Genomic DNA, 24,664 nt, shown 5'->3' with positions numbered 1-24,664 from the left:
CCCCAAGGACTAAAGTAGCACCCCAAGGACGTCAGTAACACCCCAAGGACTAAAGTAGCACCCCAATGACGACAGTAACACCCAGGGACGTCAGTAGCAGCCTAAGGACGACAGTAGCACCCCTGGGGATGTCAGTAGCACCCCAAGGACGACAGTAGCACCCTGACGACGATAATACCCCTCAGGGACGTCAGTAGCAGTCCAAGGAAGAAAGTAGCACCCCAAGGATGTCAGTAGTACCCCAAGGACGACAGTAGCACCTCAATGACGACAGTAACACCCAAGACGTCAGTAGCAGTCCAAGGAAGAAAGTAGCACCCAAGGATGTGAGCACCTCAAGGATGTCGTAGCACTTAAGGACGACAGTAGCACCCCGAGGATGTCAGTAACACCCACGGACGACAGTAAACCCAAGGACGACAGTAGCACCCCAAGGACAACAGTAGCACCCCAAGGATGTCAGTAGCACCCAAGGACGACAGTAGCACCCAAGGATGACAGAAGCCCCCAAGGATGTCAGTAGCACCCCAAGGACGACAGTAGCACCCCAAGGACGACAGTAACACCCCGGGGACGTCATTAGCAGCCCAAGGAAGAAAGTAGCACCCCAAGGATGTCTTGGAGCACCTCAACGATGTCAGTAGCACCTTAAGGACGACAGTAGCACCTCGAGGATGTCAGTAACACCCCACGGACGACAGTAACACCAAGGACGACAGTAGCACCCCAAGGACGACAGTAGCACACCGGATGTCAGTAGCACCCCAAGGACGACAGTAGCACCCTTGATGACAGAAGCACCCCAACATTGCCAGTAGCACCCCAAGGACCCACAGTAGCACCAAGGACGACAGTAGCACCCCAAGGACGACAGTAACACTCCCAAGGACGTCAATAGCAGCCCAAGGAAGAAAGTAGCACCCCAAGGATGTCAGGAGCACCTCAAGGATATCAGTAGCACCCTAAGGACGACAGTAACACCCCGAGGATGTCAGTAACACCCCAAGGACGACAGTAACACCCAAGGACGACAGTAGCACCATTGACGACAGTAGCACCTCAAGGACGACAGTAGCACCCCAGGATGTCAGAAGCACCCCAAGGATGCTGTAGCACCCCAAGGATGTCAGTAGCACCTCAAGGATGTCAGTAGCATCCAAGACGATAGTAGCACCTCAATGATGACAGTAGCACCCCAAGGATGTCAGTAGCACCCCAAGGACTACAGTAGCACCCCAAGGACGACAGTAGCACCCGGATGTCAGTACCCCAAGGGCGACAGTAGCACCCTAAGGACGTCAGTAGCACCAAGGACTAAAGTAGCACCCCAAGGACTTCAGTAACACCCCAAGGACTAAAGTAGCACCCCAATGACGACAGTAACCCTCTAGGACAAGTAGCAGCCCAAGGACGACAGTAGCACCTCAGGATGTCAGTAGCACCAAGGACGAAAGTAGCACCCCAATGACGACAGTAACACCTCAAGGACGTCAGTAGCAGCCCAAGGAAGAAAGTAGCACCCCAAGGATGTCAGTAGTACCAAGGACGACAGTAGCACCCCAATGACGACAGTAACACCTCAAGGGACGTCAGTAGCAGCCCAAGGACGACAGTAGCACCTCAAGGATGTCAGTAGCACCCCAAGGACGACAGTAGCACCCAATGACGACAGTAACACCCCAAGGACGTCAGTAGCAGCCCAAGGAAGAAAGTAGCACCCCAAGGATGTCAGTAGTACCTCAAGACGACAGTAGCACCCCAATGACGACAGTAACACCTCAAGGACGTCAGTAGCAGTCCAAGGAAGAAAGTAGCACCCCAGGATGTCAGGAGCACCTCAAGGATGTCAGTAGCACCCTAAGGACGACAGTAGCACCCCGAGGATGCAGTACACCCCAGGACGACAGTAACACCCAAGGACGATAGTAGCACCTCAAGGACAACATTAGCACCCTAAGGATGTCAGTAGCACCTCAAGGACGACAGTAGCATCAAGGACGACAGAAGCACCCCAAGATTGCCAGTAGCACCCCGGACGACAGTAGCACCCCAATGACGGCGTAGCACCCCAAGGACGACAGTAACACCTCAAGGACGTCAGTAGTGCCCAAGGAAGAAAGTAGCACCCCAAGGATGTCAGAGCACCTCAAGATATAAGTAGCACCCTAGACGACAGTAGCACCTCGAGGATGTCAGTAGCACCCCAAGGACGACAAGTAACACCCCAAGACGACAGTAGCACCCCATTGACGACAGATCCCCAAGGACGACAGTAGCACCCCAGGGATGTCAGAAGCACCCGAAGAATGCCAGTAGCACCCCAAGGACGACAGCACCCAAGGACGAAGTAGCACCCCAAGGACGACAGTAACACCCCAAGGACGTCAGTAGCACCCCAGGGATGTCAGTAGCACCAAGGATGTTAGTTGCACAGAAGGACGACAGTAGCACCAAGGATATCAGTAGCAGCCCGGAAGAAAGTAGCACCCAAGGATGTCAGGAGCACCTCAAGGATATGAGTAGCACCCTAAGGACGACAGTAGCACCCCGAGGATGTCAGTAGCACCCTAAGGACGACAGTAACACCCTAAGGACGACAGTAGCACCCCATTGACGACAGTAGCATCCCAAGGACGACAGTAGCACCCCAGGGATGTCAGAAGCACCCGAAGAATGCCAGTAGCACCCCAAGGACGACAGTAGCACCCCAAGACGACAGTTGCAACCTCGGACGACAGTAACACCCAAGGACGTCAGTAGCACCCCTAGGATGTCAGTAGCACCTCAAGGATGTTAGTTGCACCAGAAGGACGACAGTAGCAACCTTGATGATCAGTAGCACCTCAAGGACGACAGTAGCACCCTGCAGACGACAGTAGCACCCTCAAGGACGACAGTAGCACCCTCAAGGATGTCAGTAGCACCCTGAGGACGACAGTAGCACCCCAAGGACGACAGTAGCACCCTTAAGGACGACAGTAGCACCCCAAGGATGTCAGTAGCACCCCAAGGACGACAGTAGCACCCCTGGACGACAGTAGCACCCTAGGGATGTCAGTAGCACCCATGACGATAGTAGCACCCTGGTGACGAGCTGTAGCACCCTGGATGTCAGTAGCACCCCGGACGACAGTAGCACTCGGACGACAGTAGCACCCCGAGGATGTCAGTAGCACCCCGGGCGACAGTAGCACCCTGGGGACGTCAGTAGCTCCTCAAGGACTAAAGTAGCACCCTAGGACGTCAGTAACACCTCTAGGACGACAGTAGCACCCTGGGACGACAGTAGCACCCTAGGACTAAAAGTAGCACCAAGGACGACAGTAGCACCCCAAGGACTAAAGTAGCACCCCAAGGACGACAGTAGCACCCCAAGGCCGTCAGTAACACCCCAAGGACGACAGTAACACCCCAAGGACGACAGTATCACCAATGCCCCGAACGGCCGTCAGTTGTAGCGCCTCTGGGAACTAAAACATATGACCGGTTCTGAATTGTTTTCCCTTTGTAATTTTTTCCCACATAATTTTACAACATTTCGTATTAAACATTTTATCACCCGGAGACTGAATAAAATACGGTGGAAAAAAATATTCTAGACGAGTAATAGACATGGTGCAGATGGCGGTGGGTCATGACGCGTTGTAAGTGATTAATGTATATATTTTAGACACCAAGAACTGCAGCTAGAGGTCCCACCACCAGCTGTGTCATCGTCCAATTGTTCTGAGTGTTTTAGCTGAGTCTTCGTAAACTATCTGGAGGGCCATAAAACACAACGTCTTCTTTATGGTTAATAAAATTCGTCTTCGCTATTAAGACACATTGGAATCACCATGTATGTATAGTGTCTTCAGTAACACCAACAAGGAGTAGCTGTGTCTAATGCCCTGGTGAACGATGGAATGAGTGATTATTCTACCATCAGCTAACTTTATTCTAATGGTTATTGAGAGCTTAACCCTGATTGGATCCAAGCTTCACTTCATCTGACCAATGATGTTAGTCTTAAAATAATCCATTTAATGGGACGTTGCTACACACACACGCACACACACACGCACACACACACACACACACACACGCACACTACAACTCTTTGATCACTTAGGTTATGTGTTGAAAAAATGTATCAGTTCATTTTAAAAATATACAATAATGCCCGCCCACGTTTTCCCACGTTTTCGATTTCATTTTGCCGTCAGTCGTCAATCAATTAGACGGGAGGACAGATGAGGGAAGTTGCATCAATTTGTCGAGAGGTGACAGGTCTTCCTCCACTGTTAGCACCATCTATATCACCAAATCACGCGACAGAGCTTCTTTGTTTACCTAGCTCTTAAACTCGAGTGACTTAACCCCTTCTCATACTCATTTAAGGGATTAAGTCATCGTCCTCAAGGTGTTAGTTAAGTCATCGTATTCTAGGGGGTTAGTTAAGTCATCGTATTTAAGAACAATGACGTCAAACCTATAATTTGAATGTCATCCTACTCGAGGGATTATGTCACCCTACTCAAGGGATTACGTCATCCTACTCAAGGGATTACGTCATCCTACTCAAGGGATTACGTCATCTTACTCAAGGGCATAAAGAAATGTCAAGAAACGCTGGGGTTCATATCCTTGACCCGACTAACAAGCCTTGATTCACCAGCTGGCCTTTAGGGGACCCTGGCATCTGGCAGTTGTACCCTCGGTGACTGACGATGCTTCAGATGATGGCGGAATCTGTCTCTCCTTTGTTTTCATAAGTTCGTGATGCTGCTGCATATAGTGTTGGAATCTGTTTATCTTTAGTTTTTATAAGTTTGTGAATATGAATTTTGTTTTTTTGTGATGTTATTGATATCTACGTCATTGTTGCCAACTCCCTGTGAAAACTTACGACACTGTGTAAACAATGAAAGCTCCGACGAGTGACTTTTGACGCAAGGAACACAACGCAGACGAATCATGAGAGAAGGTACGTAAACAACGTAGTAAAATAAGAGGAGACCACACAAACAAGAGGAGAACACACACAAACAAGGAAAGACACACAGACAAGAGAACACAAACAAGACGAAAACACACACAAAACAGCGTCCATCCCCAACACTACGGTGCCAGCCACGTTCTCCCCCTACACAGATATATGACTAGGCATTTTTTACCACCCACCGCCCGTCAGCCGCAGTGCAGACACACACACACACACACACAGCTGTGTCCTCTCCACGCCCACAGCATCCCGCCCGTACTAGTGCCGACTGATGCTAGGATTTACCAACGTACAATACAATTCCGTGTTGGATACAAGATGATGCTTGGATCACTAAGGTCACGCCTCTCCGACTCTTAGGATAGGTAATACCATTGTCTATGTCTTCTCTTTTAATTATCGCGTTGTCTCTATCCCCTGTACCTAACCTAACCTAACCTTATACTGTCATCCCATAATTGCAATGCATCAGGAAGAGGAAAGCGTTCTAGGTAAGGGTGTGGGAGAGTGTGTGTTGTTGGGGTGTGTGAGGGTGTGTGTTGGGGTGTGGGAGAGTGTGTGTGTGTGTTAGGGTGTGGAAGGATGTGTTGGGGTAGAGGGTGAGGGTACGGGGTGTGTGTGTGTGTGTGTGTGTGTGTGTGTGTGTGTGTGTGTGTGTGTGTTGCAGTTAAAAATATCCTCCCATTTTAACTTCTGCTTTATGGCGAATATGAATGACGAGCTTAAGCGTTCGTTGTTGAACATATATACCTCCTGTCAGTGTATACGGTTCCTAGCCCTCAAAAAAGTAGTGTCAGGGAGGGGGAGGACTAAGTTGCCTCTTCCATCGGTCTTACAACTCTCTCTCTCTCTCTCTCTCTCAGCCCAAGACTAACTGATAGTGAGTGAATGACGAATTGATGGTAGGAGAGAGCTTACGTCCAGTATGTTAAACGAGTTAAAAGTTATATTTCATTGTCTTAGTTGTATTGTTGTGAATTAGTGTTGTAACTTTGGTAATTGTCTTAGTCTTTTCTTTTTAGTTTACTTGTTTTCTTTCGTTTATAATTTAGGGACACCTGAGAATAGAGAGAATGCTGAGCCAGGCATAAAGTACAGTATGTGTAATGAGAGTCGTAGTTTATCCCCAGTTTATTTGACCTGAAGATTAACCACCCTAATGCTAACTGGGGTGTGTTAGGTTAGTTTAGATTATATTATCTTAAGTTAGATTGAGTTAGGTTTGATTAAGGTTATTTTAGATCGTACATTATCATCGTCATTTGCATTAATAGATAAATAGGTTTCGGTTACCTACTAAAAATGAAAATTTTTTGGAAGCTTTTATGTCGGAATTTACAGCATTACTAAGGCTTGGCGTCATTCATTCATAAATACAGAATAATATACTGTAAATTGTACCAATTTTCAATATTCATAAAATAAAATATTCCCACTATAATGCTGTTCAGTAAATTCTAATCCTATTATTTTGAAGAGTTAATGCTAAATTTTATCCGTTTTTTTTAATGTAATATTTAAGAAAACGACTATTTTAAGGTTAACTACAGGAATTAGCAGACTCACGTCACCTTATTTACCTAATAACCGCCTAACTAGAGTAGAGGGATATAGGCTATTTTGTAGCCCAGGGCTGTTCTAGATTCAACAGCTTGAGCTGAGGCGTAGCTTAGAATAGTAAGTGTATGTGAAGTGATGAGGATAACCCATAAACGGTGTGTAAAGCGAATTGAGATATACCAAGCCAAGGTCTTTGTCTATATTACTTTTACTTTACTTTACTTCTAGCCTCTTTGCCACTGATCGGTTTGTTAGCCACTTTGGAGGTCGGTCACGTCTCTGTTACACACTGTTGGCAAGTACTGGGCATGCACCGGCTCCTGAATGTATCTGAACCTGCACCAGTGTTGGCCAGGTCTGGTCTTGAAAGAGTTCACACTCGGCGGCCGAAACCGTTATTTATCCGTTTCAAGGTAATAAGACGTGAAGGAATTTATCAGGCATGAAGTCACAATATCTAAAAAATATATATATGTGTGGAACCAGAATAAAGACATTGTAATTTGTAAGCATTGGCACCCGTAGGCCTAAGTCCTGGCACTGCTGCCGTGACTGCTGCCCATAGCCACAGTAATGCGTGAACTTTTATAAGAGACAGTTCAGTGCCAGTGTGCTAGTGTTAGAGTACTCAATGATGATTACTAGGAGTTTTATGTCCATTTTAAAGCCTTACATGATGCTAGAGTTGATAAACAAGTTAGTTAATTAGTTTTGTCATTTTATGTGTTAGTAAAAGGACCACACCCCACCTCACCCACCCAACACCTACCACCTACACCCCCCACCCACCCAACGTACCTCACCCAACACCCTACCACACCCACCCTCAACGTACCCCACCTACCACCCCACCTCACCCACCCAACGTACCTACCACACCCCACCACCCACCCAACGTACCTACCACACCCCACCTCACCCACCCAACGCCTACCACCCTACCAACACCCCACCCTACCACCCACCCAACGTACCTACCACACCCCACCTCACCCACCCAACGTACCCACACCCCACCTCACCCACCCAACGTACCTACCACACCCCACCTCACCCACACCAACGTACCCCCACCCCCCACCCACCCAACGTACCTACCACACCCCACCCTCACCCACCCAACGTACCTACCACACCCCCCACCCACCGTCACCCACCCCACCTACCACACCCACCCCACCCAACGTACCTACCACCCCCACCTCACCCACCCAACGTACCTACCACACCCCACCTCACCCACCCAACGTACCACCACACCCCACCTCACCCACCAACGCCCTCCACCCACCTCACCCACCAACGTACCTCACCTCACCCCAACGTACCTACCACACCCCACCTCACCCACCAACGTACCTACCACACCCCACCACCCACCCAACGTACCCAACGTACCACACCCCTCACCCACCCACCCTCACCCACCCCGCCCTACCACACCCCACCTCACCCACCCCACAGCTTAACACTTCAGAGTTGAGGCCAGAGAACCACACAGGCAGATGCATTTCCGCGTTAAAGTCAACTTCCTGGTCCAGATTAAGTCAAATGTAGCGACTCCTCCACCCAGCTCACCCCCACCACTTACCCCTCCACTCAGTATGTATGTACACCCTACCTGTATCGTCGAGGGTAGGGCACCTAGGTATGTAATCTTGAGACATGAATAACATATAAATAATTGTGATGGGTTATGGTATGGTGGGGCAATTAGTGGGCACGAGGGCACTGTCTCGGTGTTATGGGTAGGTCTTCATCCAATAATGAATAGACTGGTTCCTGATGACAGTATACCAAGCCTAGTGTGTCAGAGTTTATACATCGTCTTCATAACAAACTAGACAATGCATCTTTAACGTAACCATTTTATATAAGTAGTGACTAGTAACGATGTTAATAAACAAAGAGACAAGCTAAAGCCTAATAAGTCACCAGGTACTGGTGAGATTTTTGCCAGAGTAATAAAGGAATGTAAGGAAGAGCTTAGTATGTCCTTAGCAAATTTGTTTAACATGTCATTAAAAACAGGTGTAGTACCAGAATCCTGGAGGATAGCGAATGTGATACCGATTTTCAAGAAGGGGGATAGATCACTGTCCTCTAACTACCGTTCAATCAGTTTAACATCAATTGTAGGCAAATTCTGGAAGCAATAATTTCAAACTCTATTCAAAATCACCTGGAGAAGCACAAGTTGATCAATGATTCCCAACATGGCTTCACAAGTGGGCGTTCATGTCTGACAAATCCATTAACATTCTTTTCAGCTGTTTTCGAATCAGTGGACGACGAGCACGATTATGATGTGATATATCTCGACTTTCGCAAAGCCTTCGACAGAGTCCCCCACGAAAGACTAATACGAAAAGTGGAGGCTCATGGTGTTGGAGGAGATATTCTATAATGGATTAGGGCGTGGTTACAGAACAGGAAACATAGAGTAAGCATTAACGGAACTGAATCCGATTGGGGTATCGTCACTAGTGTAGTACCCCAAGGCTCAGTACTTGGACCATTACTATTTATTAAATACATAAACGACGTAGATATGGGCGTAGGCAGCAACATAAGTAAATTTGCTGACGACACTAACATAGGGCTTGTAATTAAATCTGATAGGGACTCGACAAAACTACAGGAAGATCTAAACAAATGTTTAGCATGGTCTGAGAAATGGCAGTTGAAGTTTAATGTTTACATATGTAAAGTACTTTGACTATGAGATGTAAACAAAAAAATCAGATATCAGATGTATTGTGAGAAAGATTTAGGAGTAATGATAAGTAGGAATCTTAAACCAAGTAAACAATGTGTATTTGCTCGAAACAAGGCTAATAAAGTACTTGGGTTCATACAACGGAGTGTTAGTTACAAGACTAGAGAGGTCACGCAAAAACTATATCTTGCTCTTGGATTACGTGGTTCAGTTCTGGTCACCGTACTACAGAATGGATATAGAATCCTTAGAAAGCATTCAGAGGAGACTGACAAGACTAATCCTGGGCATTAGGAACCTTAAGTACAGAGACAGATTAAAGCATCTTCATTTGCACTCCCTCGAGAGACGTAGAGTGAGAGGCGATATGATAGAGGTGTATTAATGGAAGTCAGGGCTAAACAAAGGTGATATAACAACGGTACTCAAAGTATCCAACCAGGAGCGAACTCGAAACAATGGTTTTAAATTTGACAAATTTTGATTTAGGCGCGAGATAGGTAAACATCGGTTTGGAAATAGAGTAGTGGATGAGTGGAACAAGTTACCAAACATCACCATTAACTCGAATACGCTGGATAGCTTCAAACATACGGTAGGTTGGATGGATATATGAGCGATAGGGGTTGGGTGTAAACGGGACTGTCCAGTATGGGCCAATAGACGCGCTGCAGTTTTCTCCATTCTTATATTGTTATGTTCTTGGGCGAAAGGCGCGGTCGTGGGGTCAGGTAGTGGGGTCACATTAACTCTGGGTGTTTAGTCATAATGACGCTTATATACTGACGACCGGTTATTAGTAATTAAATGATGACTAATTCTGGTCTGAATTCCCTGGCATTACGTCTCTATTTACACTTTGTCTTAAAAGATGAAGTTAATACAGTATTATTGCCCTTGTTGTGTGGTTGTATAAGTCAGTTTAATTGATATTGTTTTACTTCAGATGGTGTTATCGTCTTGTGTAGGAGAAATACATGTATACAAAAGTCGCTTCTGGGATGATTGGTATCAATTTACCAGAGGATGAATAGTAATTATTAATGAGCCACGTAAACCCAGGTAATTAAGCAGGTGTTTATAGAGTCATGTGATGCTTCCCTGAGCTACTGATGGCCACTGACCTCCCTAGACATTATCAAGTGGCTGTGGTAAAGGTTGAAGGCCTCTGTACCGCTGTGCTGGTGGATGGCTGGCCGTAGTTTCGTTGTATGTGCAGAAACAGTAATTCCATTCGACCAGTGATAACCAACATAGGGATTAGATGCTTATTATCAGTATGGTATTTGGTAGGGTAATGACCTATTGATTACCGTAAGCAATTAAAATAATCAACTCAATAATAAACAGAATAATTATGATTTGGCGATTGATCTTGTGACCAACGAGATGTGACGTCAACTTCTGTGCCAACACGGAAGTTCTCATAGCCTATATAAGCTGTAATTATACCCACATATCTTCACTCTGCTTCTGGCTGCCACACCAACAACACCTCACTTCTCCATTAAATATATTTTGAGATAAGCTAAGGTACGTACACGTACACTCTCCCCCGAAAGTATCTTTATGGTGGTGATCGATGAATTCCAGAATGAACACTGCGATTCCTGTTATTTCGGTATGGTTGTCAAAATCCTTCGTCCGTTGTGTCATAATTATTGGAGCGAGTGTACGCCCCCTGGATACCTTCTTGTACATTCATTATCGGATCATTATATAACCCCTAACCCTGGTCTTATCCTACAATGATAAAACACAAAACTCAATTATCTCAAGTTTATATATATATATATATATATATATATATATATATATATATATATATATATATATATAATATATATATATATATATATATATATATATATATATATATATATATATATATATATATATATATATATATATATATATATATATATATATATATATATATATATATATATATATATATAATGTTTACATGTATTTAAATAGTATAATAAACATTATGAGATAATTTATGAACATTTTATTTCAGGTGGTGGTGGTGAACGTGTTGACGAGGTCTCATTGTTTACCTAAGAATGGCGTCACTGTGGAGAATGACGTCACTGTGTTCCTTCATCGTGGTGACGTCACTGGTGCTCTGTGCTGGGGCCGGTAAGATGAAGTGTTAGGTAAATCAGTGGGTAAGAAGGTCATATATCCCCCCCACACACCCCCACACCCACCCACACGCCTCTCAGCCCCTGAATAATTCCCACTAATTCTTTCTATTCCAGGTGTTGATCATTCACCGCTTCCTGACAACCAAGCGCACATCCCCCCTCCAAACGACAGGTGTGTATATGTATGTATGTATGTCTGTATGTATATACGTAAGTATGTATGTATGCGTGTGTGGCAGATTGGACAATATTTTTTTCGAATTTGCAAATGGTATATTATTTCCTCCCGTTTCATCATCAGAATTCCCCTCCTCCGCGACTCGGCTGAGCAGCTCGGGATTCACGAGAACGAATCATCAATTTGGGACTCGGTGGAAGTGGCTCAACTTGATGGATTCGTTATCCTTGTTATCCGTCCCGTTGGTCCTGCTCATGATTTTAACGTCAGCATCCCAGAAGTACATCTTAGCCAACTGAGGGACTCGCTGAATTCCTCAGTCGTGACCGAAGAAATTGATGAGTACACGCAGACTATGTCGACTTCATGGGACATCATAGGACCGGGTTATTTAGACGACGTCGTGCCTCCTTTACAAGTAGGGTCTGTTGGGAGTGGCGTCTCGGATATCCTTCGTCATGTGGCCAGCCGCTGTGAGTCCTCCAGGAAGTTTAGCTGTTGAAGAAACTGTTTAATTTGTTTTACGTCTTTTTCATGTTATTTTTGTCTTAATATTTACCGTTTACACTTTCTTCGTGACACCCCCATGACACCCTACTTGACACCCCTTGACACCCCTGGTATATCCTTAATGGCACCTGTGACACCTCCTTAACACCCCCATAACACCCTTAACACCTCCATAACACCCATAACACCTCCATAACACCCTTAACACCTCCATAACACCTCTAATGGCCACCTCTACCCCCATAGCTCTCCCAGTGAAGTGTGGCTTCTACACCCTCTCACCCAGAAATCCACTTTCCATCCAGACGCCCAGGTTCCCCCGTCCATATCCTCACAATAATCGGTGCACCTGGAAGCTACAGGTGAGTGAGTAATATTCTCAGGTAACAGGGTCCTCGTTTATGGTGTTGCTCTCATGGTGTAGCTATGGTGCGTTTATGTATGGTTATGGTGACCAATTATTGTACACACACACACACACCTGTATTGCTTGTACACGACACGTTTTACATCTGCTAAAGTCATATGTTTTTGGATCCTAACGTGTTGCATTGTTTCTTGGCATAGACTACCTGTACGGCAGGGATACTGGTAACTTGTCCGATGTTTTCCCTTGGCTATGGCGACAGCCTCACCGTCACAACCTCACAAGGAACAAAAGTGGGGTAAGGGTCCTGAATTTTCAAAGTTTCACAAGCTAACTTTTTCCTCATAACTGAAGATGTGGATAAACAGCTTAACTGTATTACTTAAGCCAAGATACAAATGTGGATTCTCAAAGGTTTCTAAGTTAAGTTTTTATTGTAAATAAGTGAAGAAAAACGAATGTAATTTCATAATTAAAAACTCAGGTAACTCGTCATTACAAGAAAAATAAAAAAAAAGTGCGTTTTCAAACGTTGTTAATCATTCAATTCAATGTAAACAAACTTTTTCAAGAACACGGTTAACGAACAAATATTCTTTTTCCTCAGGTATTATGGAAGGAATGGGCCAACGAACGATATCTTTCGGGACACCTCTGTAAAACTGTTCTTTAAGTCCAACTACAAGAAGAGCTCATTGGGGTTCCTGTGTCTCCTGGTGGATCTTTGTAAGTCATGGACAGGTTCATTAATGGGTGAGGAGATAGTGGGTTCAGGGGTTCAATAGTGGGTTCGGGGGTTCAGTAGTGGGTTCAGGGGTTCAATAGTGGGTTCAGGGGTTCAGTAATGCTATCTAATGAACGAAGACTCTCTCTCTCTCTCTCTCTCTCTCTCTCTCTCTCTCTCTCTCTCTCTCTCTCTCTCTCTACTCATTGCATATGTCTTTGATAACGCGAGTTCAATATTATCAAGAAAGAAAGAAATATGATAGAAATGTATGAAAGAAGAGAAGCAATCAAGAAATATCCACTATTGTGTTCCATTTCTTTCTTTCCTCCCTTTAACAGGTCCCTATGATACAACCACAACTATGCCTACCACAACCACTACCACAACTATGCCTACCACAACCACTACCACAACCATGCCTACAACAACCACTACCACAACTATGCCTACAACAACCACTACCATGCCTAAAACAACCACCACCCCATCTACGCCTACAAAAACAGCAACCAGTACCACAACTACGCCTACAACAACAGCAACCACTACCACAACTACGCCTACAACAACAGCAACCACTACCACAACTACGCCTACAACAACATCAACCACCACTACCAGCCAACCACCCTACGTGTCACACCCATCTTGTGGACTTGCTCAGGACCAGAGTAACAGAATCGTCAATGGAGAGTACGTCGTGATGGGTGAATTTCCATGGCAGGTAAGATAGAGAGATAGAAAGATAAGGTCACACTGAATAACAGAGATTTGCACCATGACCGCCATTATGAAGGTCAAAAAACACTCCCTTGCACCACTAACGACCAGAAACACACACATACATTTTTTCATAACTAAGTTTGTAACACAGGTAGACTTTCTTGTTAAAATTGTATATATTTCCATCTTGTGTTTCTACTTATTGCAGACTCTGTTGGATATTAAGTTAGCAGACGGAACCCAACGTACTTGTGGTGGCAGTCTCATCACTCCTCAGTGGGTTCTGACCGCTGGCCACTGTGTCCAATGGTGAGAAGAGATGGACAGTGATCTTTAATGTAGTGATGGGGCAGTGATCTTTAATATAGTGAGGGGGCAGTGATCTTTAATGTAGTGATGGGGCAGTGATCGTTAATATAGTGATGGGGCAGTGATCTTTAATATAGTGAGGGGGCAGTGATCTTTAATGTAGTGATGGGGCAGTGATCTTTAATGTAGTGAGGGGACAGTGATCTTTAATGTAGTGATGGGGCAGTGATCGTTAATATAGTGATGGGGCAGTGATCTTTAATGTAGTGAGGGGGCAGTGATCTTTAATGTAGTGAGGGGGACAGTGATCTTTAATGTAGTGATGGGGCAGTGATCTTTAATGTAGTGAGGGAGCAGTGATCTTTAATGTAGTGATGGGGCAGTGATCTTTAATGTAGTGATGGGGCAGTGATCTTTAATGTAGTGAGGGGGCAGTGATCTTTAATGTAGTGATGGGGCAGTGATCTTTAATGTAGTGAGGGGGCAGTGATCTTCAATGTAAACAGTGATGGGACAGTGATAATGCGGTGTTTCTGGGATATATGTGGAATAGTCTTCTTGATTCTACCTCCAGGAAGGTGAATGGGACGGTGGTTCTGCCGACAGTGAGAGCCAGACTCGGTATGCTGAAGCGTACCACCAAAAATCCTGAGGTGACAATGACAGCAGTAGACATAGTGCTCTACCCGACATACACCTTCGCTGACGACCTCGCCTTGATCAAGTGAGTAAATCTCTCTCTCTTTGTCTGTCTGTATGTGCTTCTGTGTGCGTGTTTGTACTTCCTGAAACATAAATCAACAGTCTTAAGGGTTTCTCTACTCTAATACACTTATATTATAACCGTTAGCATGTTTTTCTTAGTCTAGGATATTCACATCTTCTACCAGTCCATTTGTGATCCCTTTAGTACCGTAGTAAATTAATGCATTTCCACCATACACATTATAAGTAACTAGCTCTTTTTCTGTGACCCTAATTAATGTATTGGTGCTAATTTAACTGATTATATCCAATTACCTTTTTTTTGTATATAAACCGATTACTTTACAATGAAATGAAATGAAAGTTTTGTGTGTTGTATAAATGTTAGACTTATGGGAGTACTCCTGTTACAACATCGACAATTGAGTGAGTTTTTTTTTTTTTTAGATTGCCCCGTTGGGGGCTGGTTTATTGGGCACCTCCTTACATCCTGTGCAAGGTGAAGTGCAGAAACGTTTACAGCGCCCATCTGGGAAGCATGCGGAGTTCATGCTTGCCGTTATGACTCATGAATTAAGGGCGTAAAATCCTGAATGGTCATGGGTTTTGTCAGCAAGTTATATAAAGTGACAGAATGATGAGTGTGTGGGAGGAAAATTTCCCGGTACAATTTATCTGTTTATGGCAAAGTGTGGCAGGTCCCTAATAATGTCAAGTGCCAGGCCCTAGGCATTGACAGTATTGAGGGACATACCTTTTAGTGTGATTGTGATGGCGTGTACGTCGGTAGTGTCGGCTTCAAGGGGGATGTCGAGAGGTTGGTAGGAGGCGTCCTTCTTGGCGTAGATACGTAGACCACTGGCATGTCCGCATGGTGGTCAATTGATGTGAAGAACTGGAGTGGATGGGCCCCAGGTGCCGGTGGGGGACGGGGAGCAGGGGGTGGTATCCCCGGGTCCATTTTTATTTTTTAGTTATTTTTTTTTTTTTGTAGGGAAAGAAGGGGTGAAAGAAGATTAGAGGTGGGGGAAGGAAGTTATAGTTCGGAAATTGAAGAAATTTAGGAGGAGGTAAGAGAGGGCGGGCTGACCGCCTAGCTAAGCTAATAGTGTGTTAGGGTTGTGTCATGGGTTAGTTATTGTCTGTCGGTACAGGCACTAGACATCCTACCCTGTCCCATATATGGGTGTTTTAAGGGCCTTATTTTATATTCCGCCGACCCTACTGGCGGATGCTGGTCTAGGGAGGTTGTCTATTGCCTGGCCGTGTAGATCGGGGGTGGTAATGGACCTTTTAAGATTTGGTAGCTTTTTGGGAACCATGTATGGTTGTTGTCGTTATCTGGTGGGAGTCTTTGAAGGAGTTCTTGCTCTGATCGTTCTTTCTTTTGCCAGATTCTGCTGGCCAGGGTGTGCAGCTGCTGGTTGGTTGGTTTTATTCTCAGGTCTCTATGTATCTCGGCTGTGGTTCTGGTGAAGGGGTATCTTTCACCTGTGACGAATCTTAGAGCTTCATTTTGGACCACCTGTAATTTTAATTTTTGAGTGGTGCTCATAGTATGAAGAGGTACTGCTGGGTAAGTTAATATCGGTGTGATAAATGATGTCACCAGGCGGAGTTTTATTTTCTCAGGAAGCGCTTTAAAGCGGTATAGTTTTCTCAGCTCTCTTCTTGCATTTTCCTTCCTGCTGTGGACCTGATGGGAGTAACCTGTCGTGGATATATGCAGGCCCAGGAGGGTGCCTCTGCTTTTGTATTCTATCTGGGCATTATTGGTTACTAATGGATGGGTTTTCCTTCTGCATAAGGGTATCACTGTGAATTCCGGGAGACTGGTTTGGATTTTCCATTCTTTTTCGTAATTATTTACCCTCTCTAATTCCCGCCTGGTGTTGTCATCCTGTAACGCTCGCGATTTTCCTTGATGTGTTGTTATTTGAGTGATGTCGTCTGCATACATAATATCTTCGTTCCCAATTCTAGTGGGAGGCGGAGTGTCACTTGTGTAGATAATATATAGGGTGGGGGAGAGGACGCTGCCCTGAGGGACTCCACTCATGAGTGAGAAGGTCTCTCCTGTGTGTTGTCCTACCCTCAGTTTGGCATTTCTGCTGTCAAGAAAGTTGCAAGCAACTTTTCAATGTTGGTGGGAAGTCGAGTTGGAGGATCTTATATTTTAGACCGTCGTGCCAGACTTTGTCAAATGCCGTCGCTACATCCCGGAGAGTTAGATTACATTGTCTACCACTCGCCGCGGCTCTGGCTATGTTTTCACATGCCAGGGCTATCGCTGTTGTGGTGGACTTCCCTTTCCTGAACCCGAATTGTCTACAGTTGACTCTGTTTGTTGTTTCCAGGTGATTTCTCAGACGGTTAATGATGATTTTTTCAAGGATTTTTCAGGTACTTCGAGGAGGGAGATCGGTCTGTAGTTTAGTGGGATGGCGGGGTTCTTTCCTTGTTTTGGTGTTAGGGTAATAATGGCCTCTTTGAATTTAGTTGGGAAGTAGCCCGAGGCCAGGCAAGCGTTCATTGTGGTTCTCAGTCTCTTCATGGCCGGGTTGTTTATGTGGCTGAGGATCTCCTTGGTGATGCCTGAATAACCAGGGGCTTTATTTTTGGTATTGGAGATGGCTCTGTTGAGTTCTTCCGAGGTGATTGGTTTGGACAATGGGCTGTCCGCTCTCAGATCCTCCCATATGATTTCAGGGAAGGCTGAGTGCGGTGTGTCTGGCCCCGGAGTTCATCAAGGACGAGCTCCTCGTGGGTACCATCAAATCCCCTATTCTCTTCATTTGTGATTCGGAAGATGTTCCTCCATATGTCCCTCAATATGGGTTCTTTGTCTTGGTCGTCATATATTTTACTTCCTGCGTGGTCAGTTATATATGATGACTCGTTATGGCTGCAACCGTTCAGTCTCTTAACTCGACGCCAGAACTCTCCTGGATCGTTGTATGTATGTGAGAGTTGTTCAACTATTTCGGTCCATTTAAGGTTGCTTTGTTCCAGAGATCTTGTTTTTATTTCTTCCCGTATTCTTCTGTATGTATTATAGCTTACGATGTCCCAGCCATGTGTCTCGGCTCTCTGTTGTAGCAGTTGGAACTGGTTTGTGAGGGCTATGAGTTCTGGAGTCTGTTGTGGGTGTGGGAGAGTTCTGTTGCGTATGAGAGGCGTGGCCTCCTGGTAGGCTGTTCATGGCCATGAGCGCGCGGTGGGTGGACGGGGGCAGCCGGGCACGGGGCAGGCTCGGTGTGGACGCCGGCAGTGGTGCCAGGCGGGGGTGGAGTAGGCCGTGATCATGAGAGGCACACAGGGGGGCTACCAGGTTGTGTCAAACCAGAAGAGGGGGGTGACTGAGTAGCAGCTGGAGGCAGGGGTAGTGAGGTGGCTTATGTTATCCCCGTGAGTGATCTAGACTTGTAAACGATGCTGAGGTAGACTGATTCCACTGTTCTGTGTGACTCTGTGTGTATGATTGACTTACGTACTTGTCGGCTTTTTCTTTTCGTGTCTAAAGTAAGTCATTGTGCTTATACAATTTTCAAGATCATTTTAAATAACTTTCTGATTACATAAGTTAAGGCAATACCTATATAATGCAATCACCACACGGGGATTACTCCTCGATATTTAACTATATTTTAATGTGTACTTTTACCATGGTTATGACACTCTACCTGTACTTCACTTTTTATCTTTATAATGACAAACTGTGGAAGAGAGAGGGAAGGATGGATGTACAGTAGGTGTTCCTTATACCTGAAACTGTAGGTATTTTTATGTATTGGCAAATAAAGAGACATGTGTAAATACTATGTGTGGTCTTCTCCAGGTTGAGTGATGCCATTTCCATCACGAACACGGTGCGTCCGATCTGCATCCCTGACATCACCTTCAAGTCTGAGAGTTTCCAGGGGAAGACGTTGAAGGTCGCTGGTTGGGGCAAGACTGAAAATGGTGACTCTCTCTCTCTCTCTCTCTCTCTCTCTCTCTCTCTCTCTCTCTCTCTCAAGACTGTGTTGACATGAAATATTCCCTCCAAGAATTGATTGATTATATTCCCCCTAAGAACTCAGTTAACTCCTCACTCCAAGAACTACTTTATGGGCTAACAACGTCACTCCTCCACACAGGTAAACTCAGTGATAGTCTTCGTAAGTTGGAGAGAGATGGCATGGACGCCGCCAAGTGCAAGCTTGTTTTTGGAAGTTATATTACTGAACACCACTTCTGTACCACCGGCCCGGGCGTCAAACACATCTGTCTGGTACGTAGAGGAGTTGTGTGGTAGGTGGAGAGGTCATGTGGTAGGTGGAGGGATCATGTGGTAGGTGGAGGGAGATCATGTGGTAGGTGGAGGGAGATCATGTGGTAGGTGGAGGGATCATGTGGTAGGTGGAGGGAGATCATGTGGTAGGTGGAGGGATCATGTGGTAGGTGGAGGGATCATGTGGTAGGTGGAGGGATCATGTGGTAGGTGGAAGGAGATCATGTGGTAGGTGGAGATCATGTGGTAGGTGGAGGGATCATGTGGTAGGTGGAGGGGTGGAGGGATCATGTGGTAGGTAGGTGGAGGGATCATGTGGTAGGTGGAGGGATCATGTGGTAGGTGGGGAGATCATGTGGTAGGTGGAGGGATCATGTGGTAGGTGGAGGGATCATGTGGTAGGTGGAGGGGGCCATACTACAGCAGACAATAACCCAACACCTCCTCTCTCTCTCCTGCAGGGGGACTCAGGAGGACCAGTCATGATGCTGAAGGGGCAGAGGTTCGTGCTGGTTGGGGTTATCAGTTTCGTGGCGTCACTTAACTGTAAGGGCAACTATCCCGACGGCCATGTATCCGTCGCTCACTTCCGAGATTGGATCAGGAAGGTAACTGGTTATTAATAAAGAGATTATAGAATCGTATATAAATCTTTTAATTAATCCTTAAACCTCACATTGCAATTGTTAAGAGAAATTAGATGACGTATATGAAACAGAATTAAATTGAACCTTTGTGAGTCAATTGAGATCTGCATAAGTTTCTCTATTGTTATTAAAGTTATATTAAAGAAACTATCATTTAATAACCCCCCCTATGTGGTCCCAATGTGTGTGTTAAGGAAAGCATAAGCTAATAATACGTTTTCCTTATTTTATTTATATGTTGGGATCTCTTTATAAATCAGAATGAAGTAAAAACAAAATCCAGGAAAAGATGACATCGTGTAGATATGAATATTTAACAGTTACTTGGTGAGGTTGTTGCACCAGTGAGACAGTTGGTTGAAATGTGATCTACGGAATGAGGAGGATGAGGAGGGCAAGAGGAGGAGGAGGAGCACAAGAAGAGGAGGAGGAGCACAAGAGGAGGAGGAGGAGCACAAGAGGAGGAGGAGCACAAGAAGAGGAGGAGGAGCGCAAGAGGAGGAGCAGAAAATAAGGCAGAGGAACACAAGAGATAGTTGGATGACGGTTCCCTCACTCACATTATGGTGTGGATGACCCGGCCTACACCAGCAGGAGATGGATGACGACTCCCTCACCCATCTTACCATCAAATATATATACTTAGTCTACTATTTATTAACCTGATTAAGAATAATACACACAGCTAGTTTATGTAAGTACAGATACAAGTATAAAGTACAGGTTTAGGTTTGATGTACAGGTGTAGATATAAAGTACAGGTTTAAATTTTAAGTACGTGTTTAGGTTTAATTCACCCCTTCCTCACACCAACCAGATAGTCTGCCTGCCTACCTTTTCCTGTGACGTGGAGTCATATTATATGCTCTATATGATATATGTTTACTTGTAAGTGCTGTTCATCCTTCATTGTACATATGATGTGATGTATTCCAAATAAAATAAAACATTCAATCCGTACTGTCACCCCGTCTGGTCCCCGAGATATGCTAGTGACTGTCAATTGATTGAAAATGGCCAAAGGAGGGCCACCAGACTGGTGCCTGCACGTCGGCTCCTCAGCTACCCTGAGGGATTAGAGAGCCCGCAACTACCTAGCTTATACCACAGACGGGCGAGAGGCGACCTGATTGAGGTGTACGAGTATAAACATCTCAGTCGAGTGTCCTTACCTGGAGCTGGCGGACACTCGCTCCACAAGGGGTCACAGTTCAAGGTCGAAGAAGCTACAAGTCCAGAAAACTGTGAGGGGTAGCTTTTTCGGAGTGAGAGTTGTCAACTCTTGGAACAATCTGCCAGAGAGTGTTGTGACGGCACGAAGTGTGAGCTCTTTCAAGACCAGACTTGACCAACACTGGAGCAGATTCAGATACATTCAGGAGCCAGTTCATGCCCAGTACTTGCCAACAGTGTGTAACAGAGACGTGACCGACCACCCAAGCGGCTAACGAGCCGACCAGTAGCTAAGAGGATAAAAGTAAAAAGTAAAAAAAGTGTAAAGTATTAATTCTGTCTCACCCCTATCTAGTCAGCTGCTCCTGGGGTAACTCCATTCCCAGCTGAATAAAGATGTTAAGTAAAAAATTAAATGGATCCTTAATTCAACAAACAATTCCCTGAGTTCGAGTCCTGGCCCGGGACACATGTGAGAAGAGCATTAGCCAGTACGACCCTACCAAATATGACCTCTACTAACACTGGACAATAAAGGTTATAACAAAATAACAAATAACAAAGAACAGACCAATCGGCTAGTAAGCTCATAAGTGGTGAAATTATAAATCAAATTAAGAGATAAACAAATAAATTAAGACGCCATTCAGTGTAAAAATTTTACTATATTGAAATTACAATCGCAATTTTCAGAACATTGCTCACGGGCCATGTTTAAGGAAGAAGGCGACAGCGGATATATTATTTCTTTTTAATAATTGTCATAGTTAAAATAAATAAAATGCACGTGCATGTATATTACTCATCAAATCTAAAAAGTACTTTCCAGTGTTAAAGACCCCCGTTACAGACTCTTAAGACCTGCTTCCCATTTTCTGTGAGATAGGCAGCTAGCTTTGTGTCATTTATAAATAATAAACAAAAAAGCATCGGGTTAAAACAGTATTTTCCTTAATATTGGGTTCTGGAAGGTTTACTATACTTAAATACATTCTAACCTCTTCTAACTACACATCTTGGCATTTATTATTGTGATTAACTCGACGGTCGAGCCTGGTGAGGGTGTCGGCCACCACTAAGGGCAAGTTAAAAAGAAAACAACGATGATCAAGAGGAAGAAACCATATAAGACGGAAATAAATGGAGTAATTTGGAGGTAGGGAAAATGTCTGTTGTTATAGAGTATATTACTACACGCAGGTGGGGCAGTGAGCTACAGATCAACACCATCTAGGGTGGCCATGACCTGCACCGGCAGGTTGGTGATTGAGGTACAGTTCATGTTTGGTCAGTTTATAGTAGAGGACATAATTAAACATAGGGGTGTTTTGGGTGTCTAATGATAATTTCGGACAAAAGTTAGACGATGATGTTCTACGACATTCCTGATGCATTTTATCGTGACTTGAAAATCATAAACTAATATAAAGGCTGTTATAATAATGCATTTGTTGCCACCAACTGAATCAAGGGAATTTTGTCATTGCAAACAATAGTTTAGATAATTTTAAGACACTTTTCTTCAATGACGTTTCCTTCGCAAATGACGTGCATGTATTCAGTAATCCAGACATAAGAACATAAGAATGGAGGAAACTGCAGCGGGCATATTGGGCCATACTGGGCAGTCCCGTTTACACCCAACCCCTATTGCTCATATAAGCATCCAACCTATGTTTGAAGCTATTCAGCGTATTCGAGTTAATGATGATATTTGGTAACTTGTTCCATTCATCCACTACTCTGTTTCCAAACCAGTGTTTACCTATTTCACGCCTAAATCTAAATTTGTCTAATTTAAAACCATTGTTACGAGTTCGCTCCTGGTTGGATAGTTTGAGTACCTTTGTAATGTCCCCTTTGTTTAGCCCTGACTTCCACTTATACACCTCTATCAGGTCGCCCCTCGCTCTACGTCTCTCGAGGGAGTGCAAATTAAGATGCTTTAACCTGTCTCTATACTCAAGGTTCCTAATGCCGGGATTAGTCTTGTCATTCTCCTCTGAATTCTTTCCAATGATTCTATATCCATTCTGTAATACGGTGACCAGAACTGAACTGCGTAATCCAGGTGTGGTCTCACAAGCGCAAGATACAGTTTTAGGATGACCTCGCTAGTCTTGTAACTAACATTCCTTTGTATGAACCCAAGTACTTTATTAGCCTTGTTACGAGCAAAAACACATTGTTTACTTGGCTTAAGGTTCCTACTTATCGTTACTCCTAAATCTCTCTCGCAGTTGGATTTCTCTATGGCATCGTTGTTCATCTGGTATCTGGTTTCCCTGTTTCCATCTCCTATACTGAGTACTTTACATTTGTCCACGTTGAATTTCATCTGCCATTTTTCAGACCATTCGAAAAATTTGTTTAGATCTTCCTGTAGTTTTGCGGAGTCCTCTTCAGATTTAATAACACGTCCTATTTTAGTGTCATCAGCAAATTTACTTATGTTGCTGTCTATGCCGATATCTATGTCGTTTATGTATATAATAAATAATAATGGTCCAAGTACTGAGCCTTGGGGAACTCCACTTGTGACGTTGCTCCAATGGGACTTGGTGCCGTTAATGCTCACTCGCTGTTTCCTGTCCTGTAACCACGCCCTAATCCATTTAAGGATGTTACCTTTGATGCCATGAGCTTCTACCTTTCTAATTAGTCTTTCGTGGGGGACTCTGTCGAAGGCTTTGCTAAAGTCGAGATATACCACATCATAATTGTGCCCCTCGTCCACCGATTCGAAGACTGATGAAAAGAATGTTAATAGATTAGTTAGACAAGAACGCCCGCTTGTGAAGCCATGCTGGGAATCATTGATCAATTGGTGCTTCTCCAGGTGATTTCGAATAGAGTTTGAAAAGATTGCTTCCAGTAATTTGCCTACTATTGATGTTAGACTGATTGGGCGGTAGTTAGAGGATAGTGATCTATCCCCCTTCTGGGATTTACAGTTGATAAATGAAAAGGAAAATTAATCAGAGACGTGACCGATCGCCCAAACGGCTAACGAGCTGATCAGTGGCGAAGAGGATAAAAGTAAAAAGACTAATAAATTACGGAAAAGTCGAACAACACGACGCTAATCACCCGAGGATTAGTCGTGCCCCAGCAATGTCATTATACAGTGTCGCAATGGACGAATATTTCCGATCACTAATTGTGTTTCCTGCATTATGTTGGTCAGCCTGCCTTCCTAGTATCTGTGAGGTTACCTGTTACTATTTCTGGCATTTGTTGTAATTATGGTGAATCACCGTGCTCCATCATTGGTAGAATAATATCATGATATTAATGTAGCGAAAATATATCAACGGCAGTCAAATGGTGGGTGTTTTCTGCCGGTAATCCATGACCAACACTAGTATCCGAGACTCATTGGAGAACACAGCTTGCACTGACAGACATCAACTCAGTGTGTATGAGAAACTGTTCTGTTGCCAGCATGAATCATGAGATGATACATTATATTCATAGTTGTTACCTCATCAATTGAGGTAGAACTTTCTTACTAGTCATTCAGGTGATACATTCAAAACCATGTTTACTGGATAGGTTAATTTGATATTACTAGTGCTGCCGTGTGATATATATTATACCTTGAGGGTCTTGATGGGGAGTAGTTTTGCTGTGTGT

The 24,664-nt window shown here is 44.5% G+C and overlaps 1 protein-coding gene across 1 annotated transcript; it reads left to right on the top strand.

Moving 5' to 3' along the window:
* The first annotated feature begins 10,738 nt into the window (after nt 1-10,738).
* Nucleotides 10,739-19,852, top strand: LOC121863112 (serine proteinase stubble-like). Its single transcript, XM_042361611.1, has 13 exons — nt 10,739-10,796; nt 11,287-11,408; nt 11,531-11,588; nt 11,718-12,067; nt 12,351-12,466; nt 12,672-12,769; nt 13,079-13,197; nt 13,537-13,922; nt 14,130-14,230; nt 14,805-14,954; nt 18,774-18,898; nt 19,075-19,208; nt 19,670-19,852. Exons 2-13 carry the CDS (start codon nt 11,333-11,335, stop codon nt 19,829-19,831), a joined length of 1,875 nt encoding a protein of 624 aa, XP_042217545.1. The 5' UTR covers nt 10,739-10,796; nt 11,287-11,332; the 3' UTR covers nt 19,832-19,852.
* The last annotated feature ends 4,812 nt before the right edge of the window (nt 19,853-24,664 follow it).

The sequence above is a fragment of the Homarus americanus genome, unplaced genomic scaffold (genome assembly GCF_018991925.1).
Source record: "Homarus americanus isolate GMGI-L3 unplaced genomic scaffold, GMGI_Hamer_2.0 scaffold54679, whole genome shotgun sequence".
NCBI lineage: Eukaryota > Metazoa > Arthropoda > Malacostraca > Decapoda > Nephropidae > Homarus > Homarus americanus.
This window is presented reverse-complemented; position numbering and strand designations above follow the sequence as displayed.

Coding starts and splice junctions, on each gene's coding strand:
- LOC121863112 (XM_042361611.1), top strand. CDS start 11,333: ATGGCGTCACTGTGGAGAATGACGTCACTGTGTTCCTTCATCGTGGTG. Junction 11,409..11,530: donor GGTGCTCTGTGCTGGGGCCG/GTAAGATGAAGT, acceptor TTTCTATTCCAG/GTGTTGATCATTCACCGCTT. Junction 13,923..14,129: donor TGGGTGAATTTCCATGGCAG/GTAAGATAGAGA, acceptor TACTTATTGCAG/ACTCTGTTGGATATTAAGTT.